We start from the raw sequence: 13,079 nt of genomic DNA on the forward strand, positions 1-13,079 counted from the left end.
TAGTAACTTAAATTTAATTGGCCACTATTATTCCCTAGCATGGACAACAGCTGGATGGATGCTTTGCAGCACCAAATCGGACAAAGACCGGAAAATAACAGTTATTTTCATTTATCAAATTTTTGTCACATTTGTTTCAGTCATTTTCTTTGTTTAATTTGTCTACAGATCACAGAAAATTAGAGCTGTAAGATTGTATGAACTTGAATAAATTAACGTGAGAGAGAATGCACGAGTGAGTAGCCTATGGTGAAAGTTGTTGGTTTATGACAAAAGCAATATTATAAACTCATTGGGGAAAAATATAATGTGGGCTTTAGTAGCAAAGCTATTGTATTTATACAATGATGGGGTAGGTGTTGAAAACCAGCTCCTGAATTTTGTGCAATTTCCTGCCTCAATAAAATCAGCTGGCATAACGCTATCTTTATAGGCAAAAGTGTTGACCTTGCATTAGGAGTGTTGCAGGAAATGGGATATGTTCGTTCAGATGTCGGATCTGTATCAGATTATAATCCACATTTAAAAGTAGCCCAGATCGGATGAGAAATTTTTTTTTATGTTTACAAATTAAAATTTTTGTCAGATGTGAGCAAAAAATCAGATTTTTTGTAAACACCAAAATGTGTAGAAAGTCAAATTAATCTTTAGAATGCTTTATACAATAGAAATCACTTCAAAGCAGCTTCAGTATTAGAAAAAAACAGAAGCAATTAATCAATAAAAAAATATGCAAATCCAAATTTGGCTCTAAAGCAACTGTAGCAAGACAATAATGTCATTATTTAACTCCAGTGTCGGTTTAGTTCAGTTTCAAAAAAATTATAAATTTCATTATGAAAATAGTTAAATTCAACTATAAGCAGCTCTACTGAGAACAGTAAGATAAATCTTGACTTCATTAAGTTTAATAAAATTAATCAACAACGAACAAATTATTTGACACTCATTAAATAGAATAAATATAGCTTTCTTTTTTTAGAGAAACAAGTATGTGAACTTAGCTTTTTTTTAAACTGCAAACACAGTATTTTTAGTAAAAAAAGTAAAAAAAAAAACAGTATTTCAACAGTAAAAAAATTACATACGACACCTTTAAGAGCAACTCAAAAGTATTGTGTATTCAGTCAAAATTGTATTTCTCTGCTGTCACTCTTGTGTGCATTTCTTGTTTGTTCAAATCACTTTTAAATATCTTAATATCATCAAACATCATCTTATTAACTAGAATTCAGGGTGCCCCAACAATTGCTTATCAAGTCATGCGTGTTTAGAACATATGAATAAGCTCAGGGATAATGGCTACGAAAATTCTTCACGAAATTCTTATCCCATGCCATGGCAACACAGCTGCATGGATCTGATAGCAATTTATTGAGTGAGGCAGGAATGCAGAGCATCACTGATGTGAAGCATTTCAAGTGCTATTCAGTCTATGAGTTGTAGCCTGAATCCTAGCCTGTAATTACTCAAGAGATGGTGCAGGAACTGAAATCAATAATTGTCAAATTACAAACATGAATGTCCTGCATATTATCAGTGTTTAAGTGTATATATGCCAATGAAAAAGAAGACAATTTCCAAATCCGCAATTAAATAATGGCTGAAGGGAGTCAAGGATCTCTACAAAAAAAGACTCAATCACTTCAGAAGCAAAGCTTTAATGAAATTTGGACCAAATTCATTGGCCTTTAAATACTGAGTACTTGTCTGATGCAAAAATGTGAGGTTTAATGAAGGCTAATATATATAAACATTATGCATTGTAATGAATGCATAATGAATATATATATATATATATATATATATATATATATATATATATATATATATATATATATATATATATATATATATGTGTGTGTGTGTGTGTGTGTGTTACTTTACTTAAAGCGGACCAATACCACTTATACATAATAATAACAACAATACAATGTTTTTATGAAACAGCCATAAGATCACATATCAAATTAGATTTTTATATACTATCAGCTTGATTATTTTCATGGTACCCTTTAAACAGCTGTTGATAAGTAACTAGAGGTTTAGATTTATATAGTAAACATTTTCTTTTTTCAGTTGAAAGTATTAGCTAGCTCACATTAGCCTCAATATTAGCCTCACAGGAAACACTCAAATAACACTGTTGTAAGGTACTGTGCAGATCTTAAATAAACAATGTCCTTTATGAATAAAATAGATTTAATATGGTCTTCATTCTTTTTACATACGTAAATATTTTTTATTATAAATATACCATAGATTTTCTTTTTCTTCTGGCATGTATATCTGAATAAACTGGACAACTATATAATATATGCAGGCTGAATTAGACATACAGTACAGCATTGTAGCACATTAGCCAGCTAAAGTAACTAGAAAAATAGATGTGTCATGGATGGAAGGAACAAAAAGGCATAACGACGATGTATTTTGACAGATGTAAATTGATTGAATAAGAAAAACAGTTGTTCAGATTTTGCTCTTTCAAAATGTTTTTATGTTTGATGAATACGACAATCTATATCTTGCTAATATTTCATTGGATATCTTCTTTTTTCCATCACAGAACATTCTCATATCAACAAGGTTAGGACAAATGTGTGGTTTGCATTCCGAATACAAAGTAAAGACAAGATTCACAGCAATTCTGCAGATATCCTGCAATCTGTGTAAAAAATACCTCCTTATTTAAAATACTGCTGTGCTACTAGGAATGTCTACTGAATGAATATTTCACATTGACTACATCATTGTATCATTACATCATGTGTCTGAGACTAATTTGAGACTGAGTGATGCAACAGCTTCAACAGAAACCATTATACACCTACCATCACTGAGCAGGTTTATTTTTCAATGTAAAAATTTTACATGTATTTATATTTAGGACATTTCAGGTGTTATATTTAGCTCTGAGGATGGTTAATAGTCTGTAAGTAAAATGGCATGCTATCCCTGTTTCTTTGTCAGTGTTCATAACAGAACCAGTCTGAATAGGGAGCACAGCATTAGCCTATGTCCTTCTGCTTGTCCCCTGCATGTTGGCCATTTTAAGGCTATCTCACTTTAGAAAGACCTGCCGTTGAATACAGCTTGAGTAACCCTGACGAGAGCTGCTCTCTAATTGGACGAGAAGTGCAGGGGCCAGATATCCCATGGAGGGCGCCGAAGCAACAGAGACATCAAAGTGGAGGACACAGAACCCAAATTAATTGAGTGTGAAGGGTTTTTGAGAGTTTTTTTTCGATAGCGTTTGAGGGCAGTATTTCAGCACGCCCTATTTCTGTGTGTAGGAAACGCTTGAGCTTCTATAACAAACCTCTGCTGCATTTGATGAACTCATTTGTATTCATCCATCATTGCTGGCTTCCTAAGTCTGGGAGTCATAGATACACAGAGGTCCGGGGCTCATTCTCCCACAGCTGCTGTAGCTGCCACAATACTGCCTTAAACCTGTGCCCCGCTCTTCCCTCTGCCTTTCAAAGCCTCTCAAAAGCAGCTGGCCAGATGTCATGGCGCTAATCGTCGGAACAAAGGCAACGGCTTGGCCTGCCATTGTTCGCAAGCCAGGTGCCCAGGCTTGATTACCCCCACATATGGACGTTTCAGAGGACAATTAAGAAAGCAACACAAGCCAAGTTGATCAAGAACTAAGTGGCATTTGCTTTCTTCTTTGCAGTGTCCTTTCTCTTCTATGCCATTCCCTCAGCAGAAAGAAGATCAGTGTTGTAATTATGAACACCTGTTCCCATTTCAAAAAATTTGCATGCTTTGAAACATGCAGATTATAAATTACATGGGCAGGGAAATTATGTTGTTCCTTGCTTTCCAACCCTTGATTTTCTTGGGAGCATATGATATCCAGTGGGAGTAACATTAAAAACTAACTTCTGTGTGAGAAACTTTACTCTGGGGTAGTTAGCACGCTGTATATATTACCTGATGGAAAATGCTCGTTGATTGGCCAGTTGTCCACCTGTAAGGTGGCATTTCCTCCATTCCTTGTGAACCGCACAACATGATATTTTCCATCGTTGACTTCTGTAGTCAGCTCTTTGACGCTGATGTCCACTGTACCAATATTGAATGTTACGCCCACCTTTCCTTCTTCCTGGAATAGAAACAACACAAACAATCTCAGCTGAGCAAAACCAAATGGCTCATTCAACTCAGTGTAAAAAGGATGAAGGTGCTGGTTTAAATAAAATGTGCATGTTAAAGTGATCCACTTTTAGAAACCTCTGCAATTATGCTGCCAATAAGAGCACATAAACTTATGTGTATGCCAAGAATGCTGCATTTTTTATATTCAGTTGATAAGAATGAGCTGCCAACAGAAATGTGGGACATCCACGTAACAATGACTAATGCGCTTTGTACCAACCTACTGCAAATTCACAAACATATGCTCCTCCACCTTTCACATATGTATCCCATATGGCTCCTGTTTGGAGACTCTTTATAACTCCCTGATGGAGATCAAAAAAAACTTGCCCCATTGTCTTTAGCACAATCTGCTAGCACTATTCGCAAAGCCAATTTCACTCCAAGTTCATCTTCACATAGCTATCATAAAAAGGTTTCAAGGCATGCCAGACGCGATGGAGTGCATTTCTTGTCTTATGTCATTTGTTTTAATCCCCACCAGGCCTCTTGAAAGTGTAATTATCTGTCCTCAAGGCATGGCACAGAGGAAGCCATTTTTCAAACAAAAGGAAAAGGTAAATAAATACATGGATGTGCTGTACTGAAGTGTGCGATATATTAATCTGCCATCACACACAACTTTCACTGTTCCTTAATGTTTCCTGAGCTCTTTCCAAGACTCTGTATGTGCTCCACTTTCAATGAACGTAACCTAAGTTTGCTGGTGAGAGCACAGCTACTGGAATCGACAATTAAAGTACATGAAATGTTTTTGATGATAGGTGTATTATGAATATTAATTTTGTGAAGACTAAAAGCTAGAAAATGCTACATTGATATGCCCTGGTTGTACTCTCCATTAGAGCTCCACTAGAGAAAGGCAGTGCAGTATACAGCAAGCTGATCTAACTACTTTTCAGATGTTTTCTGATTCCAGCTATACTTTGCCTGGCACATCTCTGGAACCAAGATCTGCAAACTCCCATAAAGTAATGGCTGGTTAGGTAGAACCATCAGATTAATAGTTATCAGTTTCCTTTGTGAGGGTTGAAATGATAACAAATGCAAGTGAGACAGGACTCTTTTCAGGTCTCTTTCTAGCTTACCAGTTCTCTACCACAAACAACATATGGTCAGTTCTAAAACCTAGAGAGATGACTACTGAGACAGCATTTTAAGTCATCATTAATGCACACTGGATGCAAATGGTTTAAATGTACTCATGCTGCCTACTTAGATACCTTGCTTCTAAGGTAGACTAAATTGCATCCATTTCAGAGAAGGATGTGGTGAGATCCATGTAAAGAATAAAACACAATAAACAAAAAATAAGATGGGGTGGCCCATCTCATCCCAAACCATCTTGATTAGGTTAGTTCAGATGACTGTGGAGGCCAGGTCATTTGGCGCAGAGCTCCATCACTCACCTTGACCAAATAACCCTTACACAGCCTGGAGGTGTGTTTGGGGTCATTGTACTGTTTAAAAAAAATGATGGTCCAAATAAACTCAAACCGGATGTGATGGCTACAACAGCACAATGCTGTTGTAGCCATGCTGGTTCAGTGTGTCTTCAATTTTGAATTAATCCCCAACAGTGTCACAAGCAAAGCCTCCCCAAACAATTTTTTTTTTGCCTGTTGCTTTTCTTTAGTAATGTTTTTAGTAGCTATTTGACTATAAAGGTATGTAGAGATATGTCTGCTACTAGAACTTCATCTGGGTGCTAATCTGAGGTGCTGTTAACTTGCAATTTCAGAGTCTGGTAATTTGGATGAACTTATCCTGAGCAGCACAGTTGACTACTAGACTTCCTTTTCTTTGGTGGTCCTCATGTGAGTTGGGGAAACATTAACATTTTTTTTGCAATTTTCCAGACTTAAAGTAATGTTGTTTCTCTTTACTTAGATGAGTGGTTCTTGCCATAATATGAATATGTGAAGTGAAAACCATTTCAGGTGACTACATCATGAAAGCCAAGGGTTTGCAGCGCTGTCAAAAAAGGCAAAGGATGGCTACTGTGAGGAATCTAAAATATGAAACACATCTAGAGTTACTTCACACTTTTTGTTTACTACATAACAGAAAATGTGTTCCTTCATAGTTTTGATGTCTATGAGTGAGAATCTACAATGTAAGTAGTCATGAAAATAAAGAAAAAAAACGAGGAAAAATGAGAGGCTGTGTATATATATATATGCATAATTTATATATAGTGTGACGAGTCGGCTGCCCCTCCCCTTTATTGTCATCATCACCCCGTCCTTTATTCGCCGCCCTTCACCAGGCTCCCGACGGGAGTGGGCGTGTTCGAGAGGAGGGGCGTGGTATTGGTCAGGTCTGGCGGTGTGTGACGAGGCACACCTGGAGTGAGTTAAGCCTCGTTACCGCCGCTGTTAAATACCGAGCACGCCTCTCCTTGAGAGACCGGTCTCTGCACTTCCCCTGCAGCACAACGAGGACACCAGTTCCCCCTTTTATTTGGACACTTTCTCCCCTGGACACTTTATCTTGTACCTTATTTTATTAATAAAAAGCCTCTCCGAGGCCTGACACCACGCCCACTGTGTCTGTCGTTGGCTCCTCCCGTCACAATAGTTTAAATGAAATACTGAAAGGTAAAATAATGGTGTGGCACATGGAGTTGCTGCATTAGTTCCAAATCACTCACTCAGTAAACAGAAGGCAGCTCACTAAGTTTTAGTACAGAGCTGAAGTCCTTCTTGGTTCGCCACTTGCATATCCAGGCTGGTATGACTGACATTTCCAATTACACTGCATTGGCCAACATTTCATTGTCTTTTCAAAGAATGGGTAAAGGTAAATTGTAATGTAAAGAAAATAAAACCATTCACAATGATGATGGCAATAATGACTTGCTATTGTTACACACTATTATAGTAAATTTAAATTCCTATATTCAAGATATTGAGCAGCATTATGGTAAGACAGTACACACTTTATTGCTTTTTTCATTAGAAAGGAAACAGCATACAAGATTGATGCTTGTTGAATGTTGCACTTTTTCTGATATAATACCTGATGTCTCACAGATGGCGGCAAACATTTAGAAGGTTATTGCAGAATTTCACTGGGATGGAGAGCATAATGTCTGGTGTTTCTCCGCCGTGGGTGGTACCAGCGTAGCCAAGAGTGATAAAAGTAATTTGAGTTGCAGCAGGGGCCTGCACCGATGAAGAAGGGCTCTATCTCTCCCACATGTAATGTTCGCTGACACCAGTAATAAGCTACACAATCCAATTCTGTCCCTCCGATCAATGGCTCCAACAAAAAGTCAGCCACAGGCATCAAATCTCTCCCAGAAAGCCTGCAGACAGGAGTGCAGTACCTTGATCTCTTGGCAAGGGACTAAACCACATGCAACCACCATCATCAGCATAAACAAAGCGTATTGCAAAGAACAGCCTTCAAATTTCTGCAGCAAATGTTAAGGCTATAATTAGATACTTCTCAATTGCTATTTCCCTGCAGATCTTTATTTACACTAAATCGTGCACCAAACAAACAAAACAAAATAAAAAACATTCACACCAATCAAACACTAAAGTGGAGAAAGCTGTAATCTGAAACTGTTCAGTTCTAATGGGCCTCATTTACTAAACAAATGTACGAGAAAGAATGGGAGTACAGTAATTTCTATGAAAAACACAAATCTCACTTCTGGTCTCAACTTGTGGATGCAAGCTTTCGAGCTATCTGAACTTGTGTGCAGCTTTTTAATTTGCTGGAGAATTGTAACAGGATTTTGTAGGTTACTTTCCTGACCCTCAACCAAAGCTTATTAGTCGATCGTTAGGATTTGAATATTTTTTTGTTTTATTCAGGGCTTTAGCTTTATATGCGTAAATAGCGGTGCAAACAGCAGACCACAAAGATTTTAAATTAAGTCTATAAAAGGAAAACAATAAATAGGGCCACACAAAATATATAATAGGTTATAATACAGTCAACAGAAAAAAATAAAATTAATAAAAATAACAAATATAGGCTATACTCGTTTCTGTAAAACTTTTTATTTCTTTTCTTTTTTTATTTAATCTATCACATTTGATCTCACAGGCACCTCACACACACACAAACAACTGAAAATTGAACATTTAATCTTGTCATTTTACATTACCGACACTCTATTCTCCTATTTGATACTGTTAAATGTATTAACACAATCTGTATTGTTAAAAATGCTATATAAATTGACTTAACTTGACCACTAGACCAATCTGACATAAGATCAATCAAGTATCAATCAGAAAATATGCTCAGTTTGTGTGCAAGATGTTCTGTAACAGTTTAGGTCTATTAAATGTTAAAAGTGATGGGACTTACAGTAATACAGAAATAATAATAATAACCTTTTGGGGTTGTTTTAGGCAAATCATTTAGTATATTTAAATTGTATTTACATTAGAATGATGTCAAGAACAAAATCATGTGGTTTATGTGGTACCGTAAATGTTTCATAAGAACTACTGTACAAATGCAAATCCATTTAATTGTTAGTGAATGAGATGTAATGATTCCAAATTTAGCATCCTTTCTACTAAATGAATGAAAATACTTTTGGCTGCAAGTATCAAAAGTAACAACCACGTGATCTTTGATGAGGGCATCCAGTATCAAACAGATAACTAATCCCTGTGTATAGATTTACATAGGCCATCTACAATACATGACCTAAGAGGTAAATTTAGCATGAGGTTAGAGCTCATCAAAATGGTATCACGACAAATGCAGAAGATGAATCGATTGAATGAGATTAATGGCTTCTCGCTTGAGTCTAGGCAAAGATCTGCAGGCCTCTTCCACCGGTCGGCCATGAAACACTAGAGTGATTTTGTGATATTTGGAGGACGGCAGGAAACATTTGTAGCATTAGGAAGTCTGCAGGACCCCTATCGTCAGAATAAGTGATGATCCTATCAATAACCTCCTGCAAATTTAATTCCAACATTAATATAGCATCAATGGAACAGCAACATATCTAAAATTTTTAAGCAGAGATACATTTTTGCAAAATCATATAAAATGAATATAAATGTGTCTCATTGCAGAGGTAATCCAAAACTGGATTTCGATAAAAATTCGGAATAAAATTCCTATCATACATGACAATGATTCTCCATTTCTGTATATAAATATACTCTGAAGGATTTACAATAAATATGTTTTAAAATGTTATAACTCACAAAATAAGAATAAGTTTAACATTTTAAAATAACTTTAATTTGCAGATTTATTTGAGAAAACTATATTAGACTTGAAGTTGTAGGTGTTAAAGTCATGTCACACTGCTTACATTGAAGTGGACATGGTAATAAGGTTTACAGACATGTCTTTTTTAATACCTGCTTGCAATACCCTAATTAGGTTATGTTTTTGCTGTCATCAGAAAATGACATGACACACTTTCCTCTCCATACATTATGCACTTCCTTTAACTTCCTCAGCCTGGAACTTCAGTCTTCTGTGCACTCTTTCTACTGCTCATTTTAGGAGCAATCTAAAGTGCAGGAAGGCAAATTCTCCTTACTATATTGTCTGAGTCATGCTAAGGAGAAGAAATGTCAATACATATTTATACTAAGCCCTTCATTAAATTAAACTTAAAACGAGTGGAGAAACAGGTATAACAAGTAACATTTTTTATATGTAGGAGTATCAACCAGCATTAACTTTTTGCAACAGGAAAAGACGAGTGAATGTGGAGGGTAACGGCTTTAAACTCACTGTTCGCTCAAAGTCAAACACCCAATCTTCACTTTGATCTTTTTTTCTCTGGGTCAGAGTTATTAAATATTTATCTCGCATTGCTTGTTGTTCCTACTGAATGCAAACAGGAAGACTTCTGTAAATGTTATTATTTTTAGCACACTGAAAAGCTAACGAGTATTACTTTTATCTTTTTCTTCTTTGCTTAAAGACCCTGTGAAAGGCATTGATGAGTTTAGTTTCTTTTCTGTAATAACACATTTCTTGGTGAAACAGGAAGTTGGGCAAGGATATACCAAAGACGTCAGTTATGCTATTATGCTATTCATGCTATTATGTACTACAGAGAGGTTTGTAATCCCTTTTTATTGTAAGCCTATCATTTTGTAGCTCATGATGACTGAACAACAACAACAACAAAACTATATCCAAAAACGTTCCCAGAAGTAAAGGCAACTGCAGCTCTGTCCATGGAAATCATAACTAGTTTACACTAACTTCAACAGCACCTCCATGGAGGATTAGTAAACACCAAATTCTGTATTATATAGCTTCTCTACAATTCAACTAACACACCGATGCCCTTTGAATTCGCTAGGGACGTAGCAGTAATTTCAATTACCCTCTCAAACAGATTAAGTCATGTATGCAGTAATGATTTATGAGCTGCCTGTAACACACTTAGGTGTGAATAGACTAAATTATTTGGCTTCTTATTGGGAAGAGAGGTGCAGAAATGGTGCAGTCATGACCTTCAGCAAGGTTTCAGTTGACATGGTCATTGTCTCTGTCTCTCTCAATACAAATCAATCACTGTAATGTCAAGAACCCGGTCACTTTCAAAGCTGACAGCACTGAAGCCATTTCATATTTTATGCTGACTAGAGGATAATGAATAACAAAAAGTGAAAACTGTTATGTTACAAAACTTATGCCAAGAAGTCAGAGAATTTCCACATTTACTATTTCTTTTTCTATTTCTAAGGGTATCTGTCATAGCTACATAAAAAGGCTAAAAAGTATACAATAAGACTTCTGTACAAAAAAATAATATTAACTTCAATAAAGTTTTTTTTAACCTCCTGAACTGTTTTAAGCATAAACCTTATGAAATTGAAAAAAGAAGTCTGGCTCAGATGGGGTTAATGATAAATAAATAATAATTTAAAAAAGTAATGCGCTGGCTATTACAGTGCCATGAAAGAGTATTGGGGATTTAATTAATGAAACTAAAACAACAGCAACCTTTTCTTTCTTTCTTTTTTTTTTAATGAGGGGGAAACAGACCAGTAAAGCATTTTCAAAGCAGACCTACTGTAGGTATAATAGATTTCTCATTTTCATTCAGTCTTTCAGTCTGAATAGCTGACAGGTGTTTAAAACCCCATTAACACCAGCAAACAAGACATGAGAAGATCATCTAATGTGGGATTTAGCTGTTTTCCTTTAGCCGGGATATTTTTATAGGAATGGCCAGACAGGGGTTGAACAGAAATGTTATTCAACATAAAAATATGTTTTACTAAGTACTGGAGTGTTCTAGTGCCTACAACACAACTGAATACAATTGGTTTACATTTCACTGCAATCAAAGTGGTGGTGGAATAGATCAAGTAACACTGATACTGAGTTCATTTGACAATTTTTAATAATTTAATAGACTCAGTCAGTCTGGTTCTCTTCATTTCATTTTATATTATATATTCTATTGTCAAAATAAATTAATTGCAACAGTTCACACCTGAACTGTACTCAGGAAAAAAAGGTCTCTTTTAAGTCTCCATTTGCAAGAATGTATGCGCTTGCATACATGCCAGAATGTAACAAAATGTGATAAAAAATGTTTTTATCAGATACTAATACACCTGTTGTCTAATATGCACAGCTTTCACATTTATTTGTGCATTAAATTGCATTGTGTGCCATATCGTATTTAGTGATCTCATATAGCAGTATATTTTAGTGCATATATTTTGAGAAACATAAGAAATGTGACACATACACCAAAAATATGCATGCAAAGTTTTGAAAAGGATGTAATAGCCTCCATAATAACCATTATATTTCTACAATCTGGTATATCTACTCTTCCTCATTCAGTCGATGCATGCCTAGAACATGTCTGTTTTTTGAGGTTGTAAAGAAATGGTTCTAAAAAAACACAATTCTTGTAAAAAAAAAAGAAACAGAAACGATTGTCAGGCCAAGTTTAGGTCAATAGTGGCCACGGCCGTCTTATAGCTAGCTACAAATGCTGTGTAAGTTTAAATGATGGACAGAAAGCTCTGAGTTGCCATGGTAACCACTGGTAACCTCTCTAGGTTTTGTGTTTTCTTCTGGCAGAAAGCTCAAACAGATTTACCATCATCTGCTCCTAAAACGTACTGAAAATGAGTCACAAAAGTATTGGAGTAAATCTAGAGTGATTCTAGAATTTCAGCAACAACTTGCTACTGCTGGGCAATAAAGAAAAGTGGTGGTATGTAAAAGCAGTAAAGAGATCAAGTGAAAGGCCTATGAATTAGTAAGGCAATTAGTAAAAACTGAATGAGTTCAAACTATTTTATACTTTATACTTTTGTCCTTTCTTGCCATTTTTTAACTTACTGTGAGTTACTTCAGTTTAAGTTGTTTCCAAATTAATCTCTGACTCCATTATTATTAGAATTATTCAGTTTAATTAGTGACCTCTAATTTAGATTAAAGATTCCATTAATTTCTGATCATTATTTAAATATTATTTGGTAATTGAACTCATTATTCGTTCACTGTGGACAGGATGTCACCTAGAGTCATATGCTGAGCAGTATTAACCTTTTGTAGTATGAGGAATTTTTTTTTTCATGCTCAAAGATCTCATGGACAGCACATTTGCAGCTATCAGCTGGAGGGTTTACAATAACATTCAGTTTAGTTCTTTCAGCCTTACAGTATAGAGCAACATATGCTAGTTAGTGTGGGTTTAGTGCTGATCTTGCAGTTAAACCATAAAGACCTGCATCAAAGCATCCTGACCCAGCATGGAAATTCATGATGGTTTATAATAGACTTTTCAGCAAGGTAGCAAGATTTCGGTCCAAAAATGGGGCTCATCTTTGGCAGGAAGGTACCTGAAACCTGCCGTTGCATTGTAAGGATGTTTTCCAGCTATGGAGTCTTACTAAGACGTCAGCCATGCTGATGAAGCACAAAAGGAGCCA

At 35.9% G+C, this 13,079-nt stretch overlaps 1 protein-coding gene across 25 annotated transcripts in view; it reads right to left on the reverse strand.

The window, feature by feature from the left end:
- The window catches only part of nrxn3b (neurexin 3b), a 231,778-nt gene that overhangs the window by 30,336 nt on the left and 188,363 nt on the right, over nt 1-13,079 (reverse strand). For all 25 annotated transcript variants that reach the window (XR_006247236.1, XR_006247239.1, XR_006247238.1 and 22 more), the window contains one exon: nt 3,943-4,114. Coding sequence is in view for 20 of the 25 variants with exons in the window: in XM_043219675.1 (XP_043075610.1) it covers nt 3,943-4,114 (172 nt within the window). In the remaining 5 variants the exon portion in view is untranslated. The remainder of the gene's footprint in view (nt 1-3,942; nt 4,115-13,079) is intronic.

The sequence above is a fragment of the Puntigrus tetrazona genome, chromosome 20, assembly GCF_018831695.1.
Source record: "Puntigrus tetrazona isolate hp1 chromosome 20, ASM1883169v1, whole genome shotgun sequence".
Lineage (NCBI taxonomy): Eukaryota > Metazoa > Chordata > Actinopteri > Cypriniformes > Cyprinidae > Puntigrus > Puntigrus tetrazona.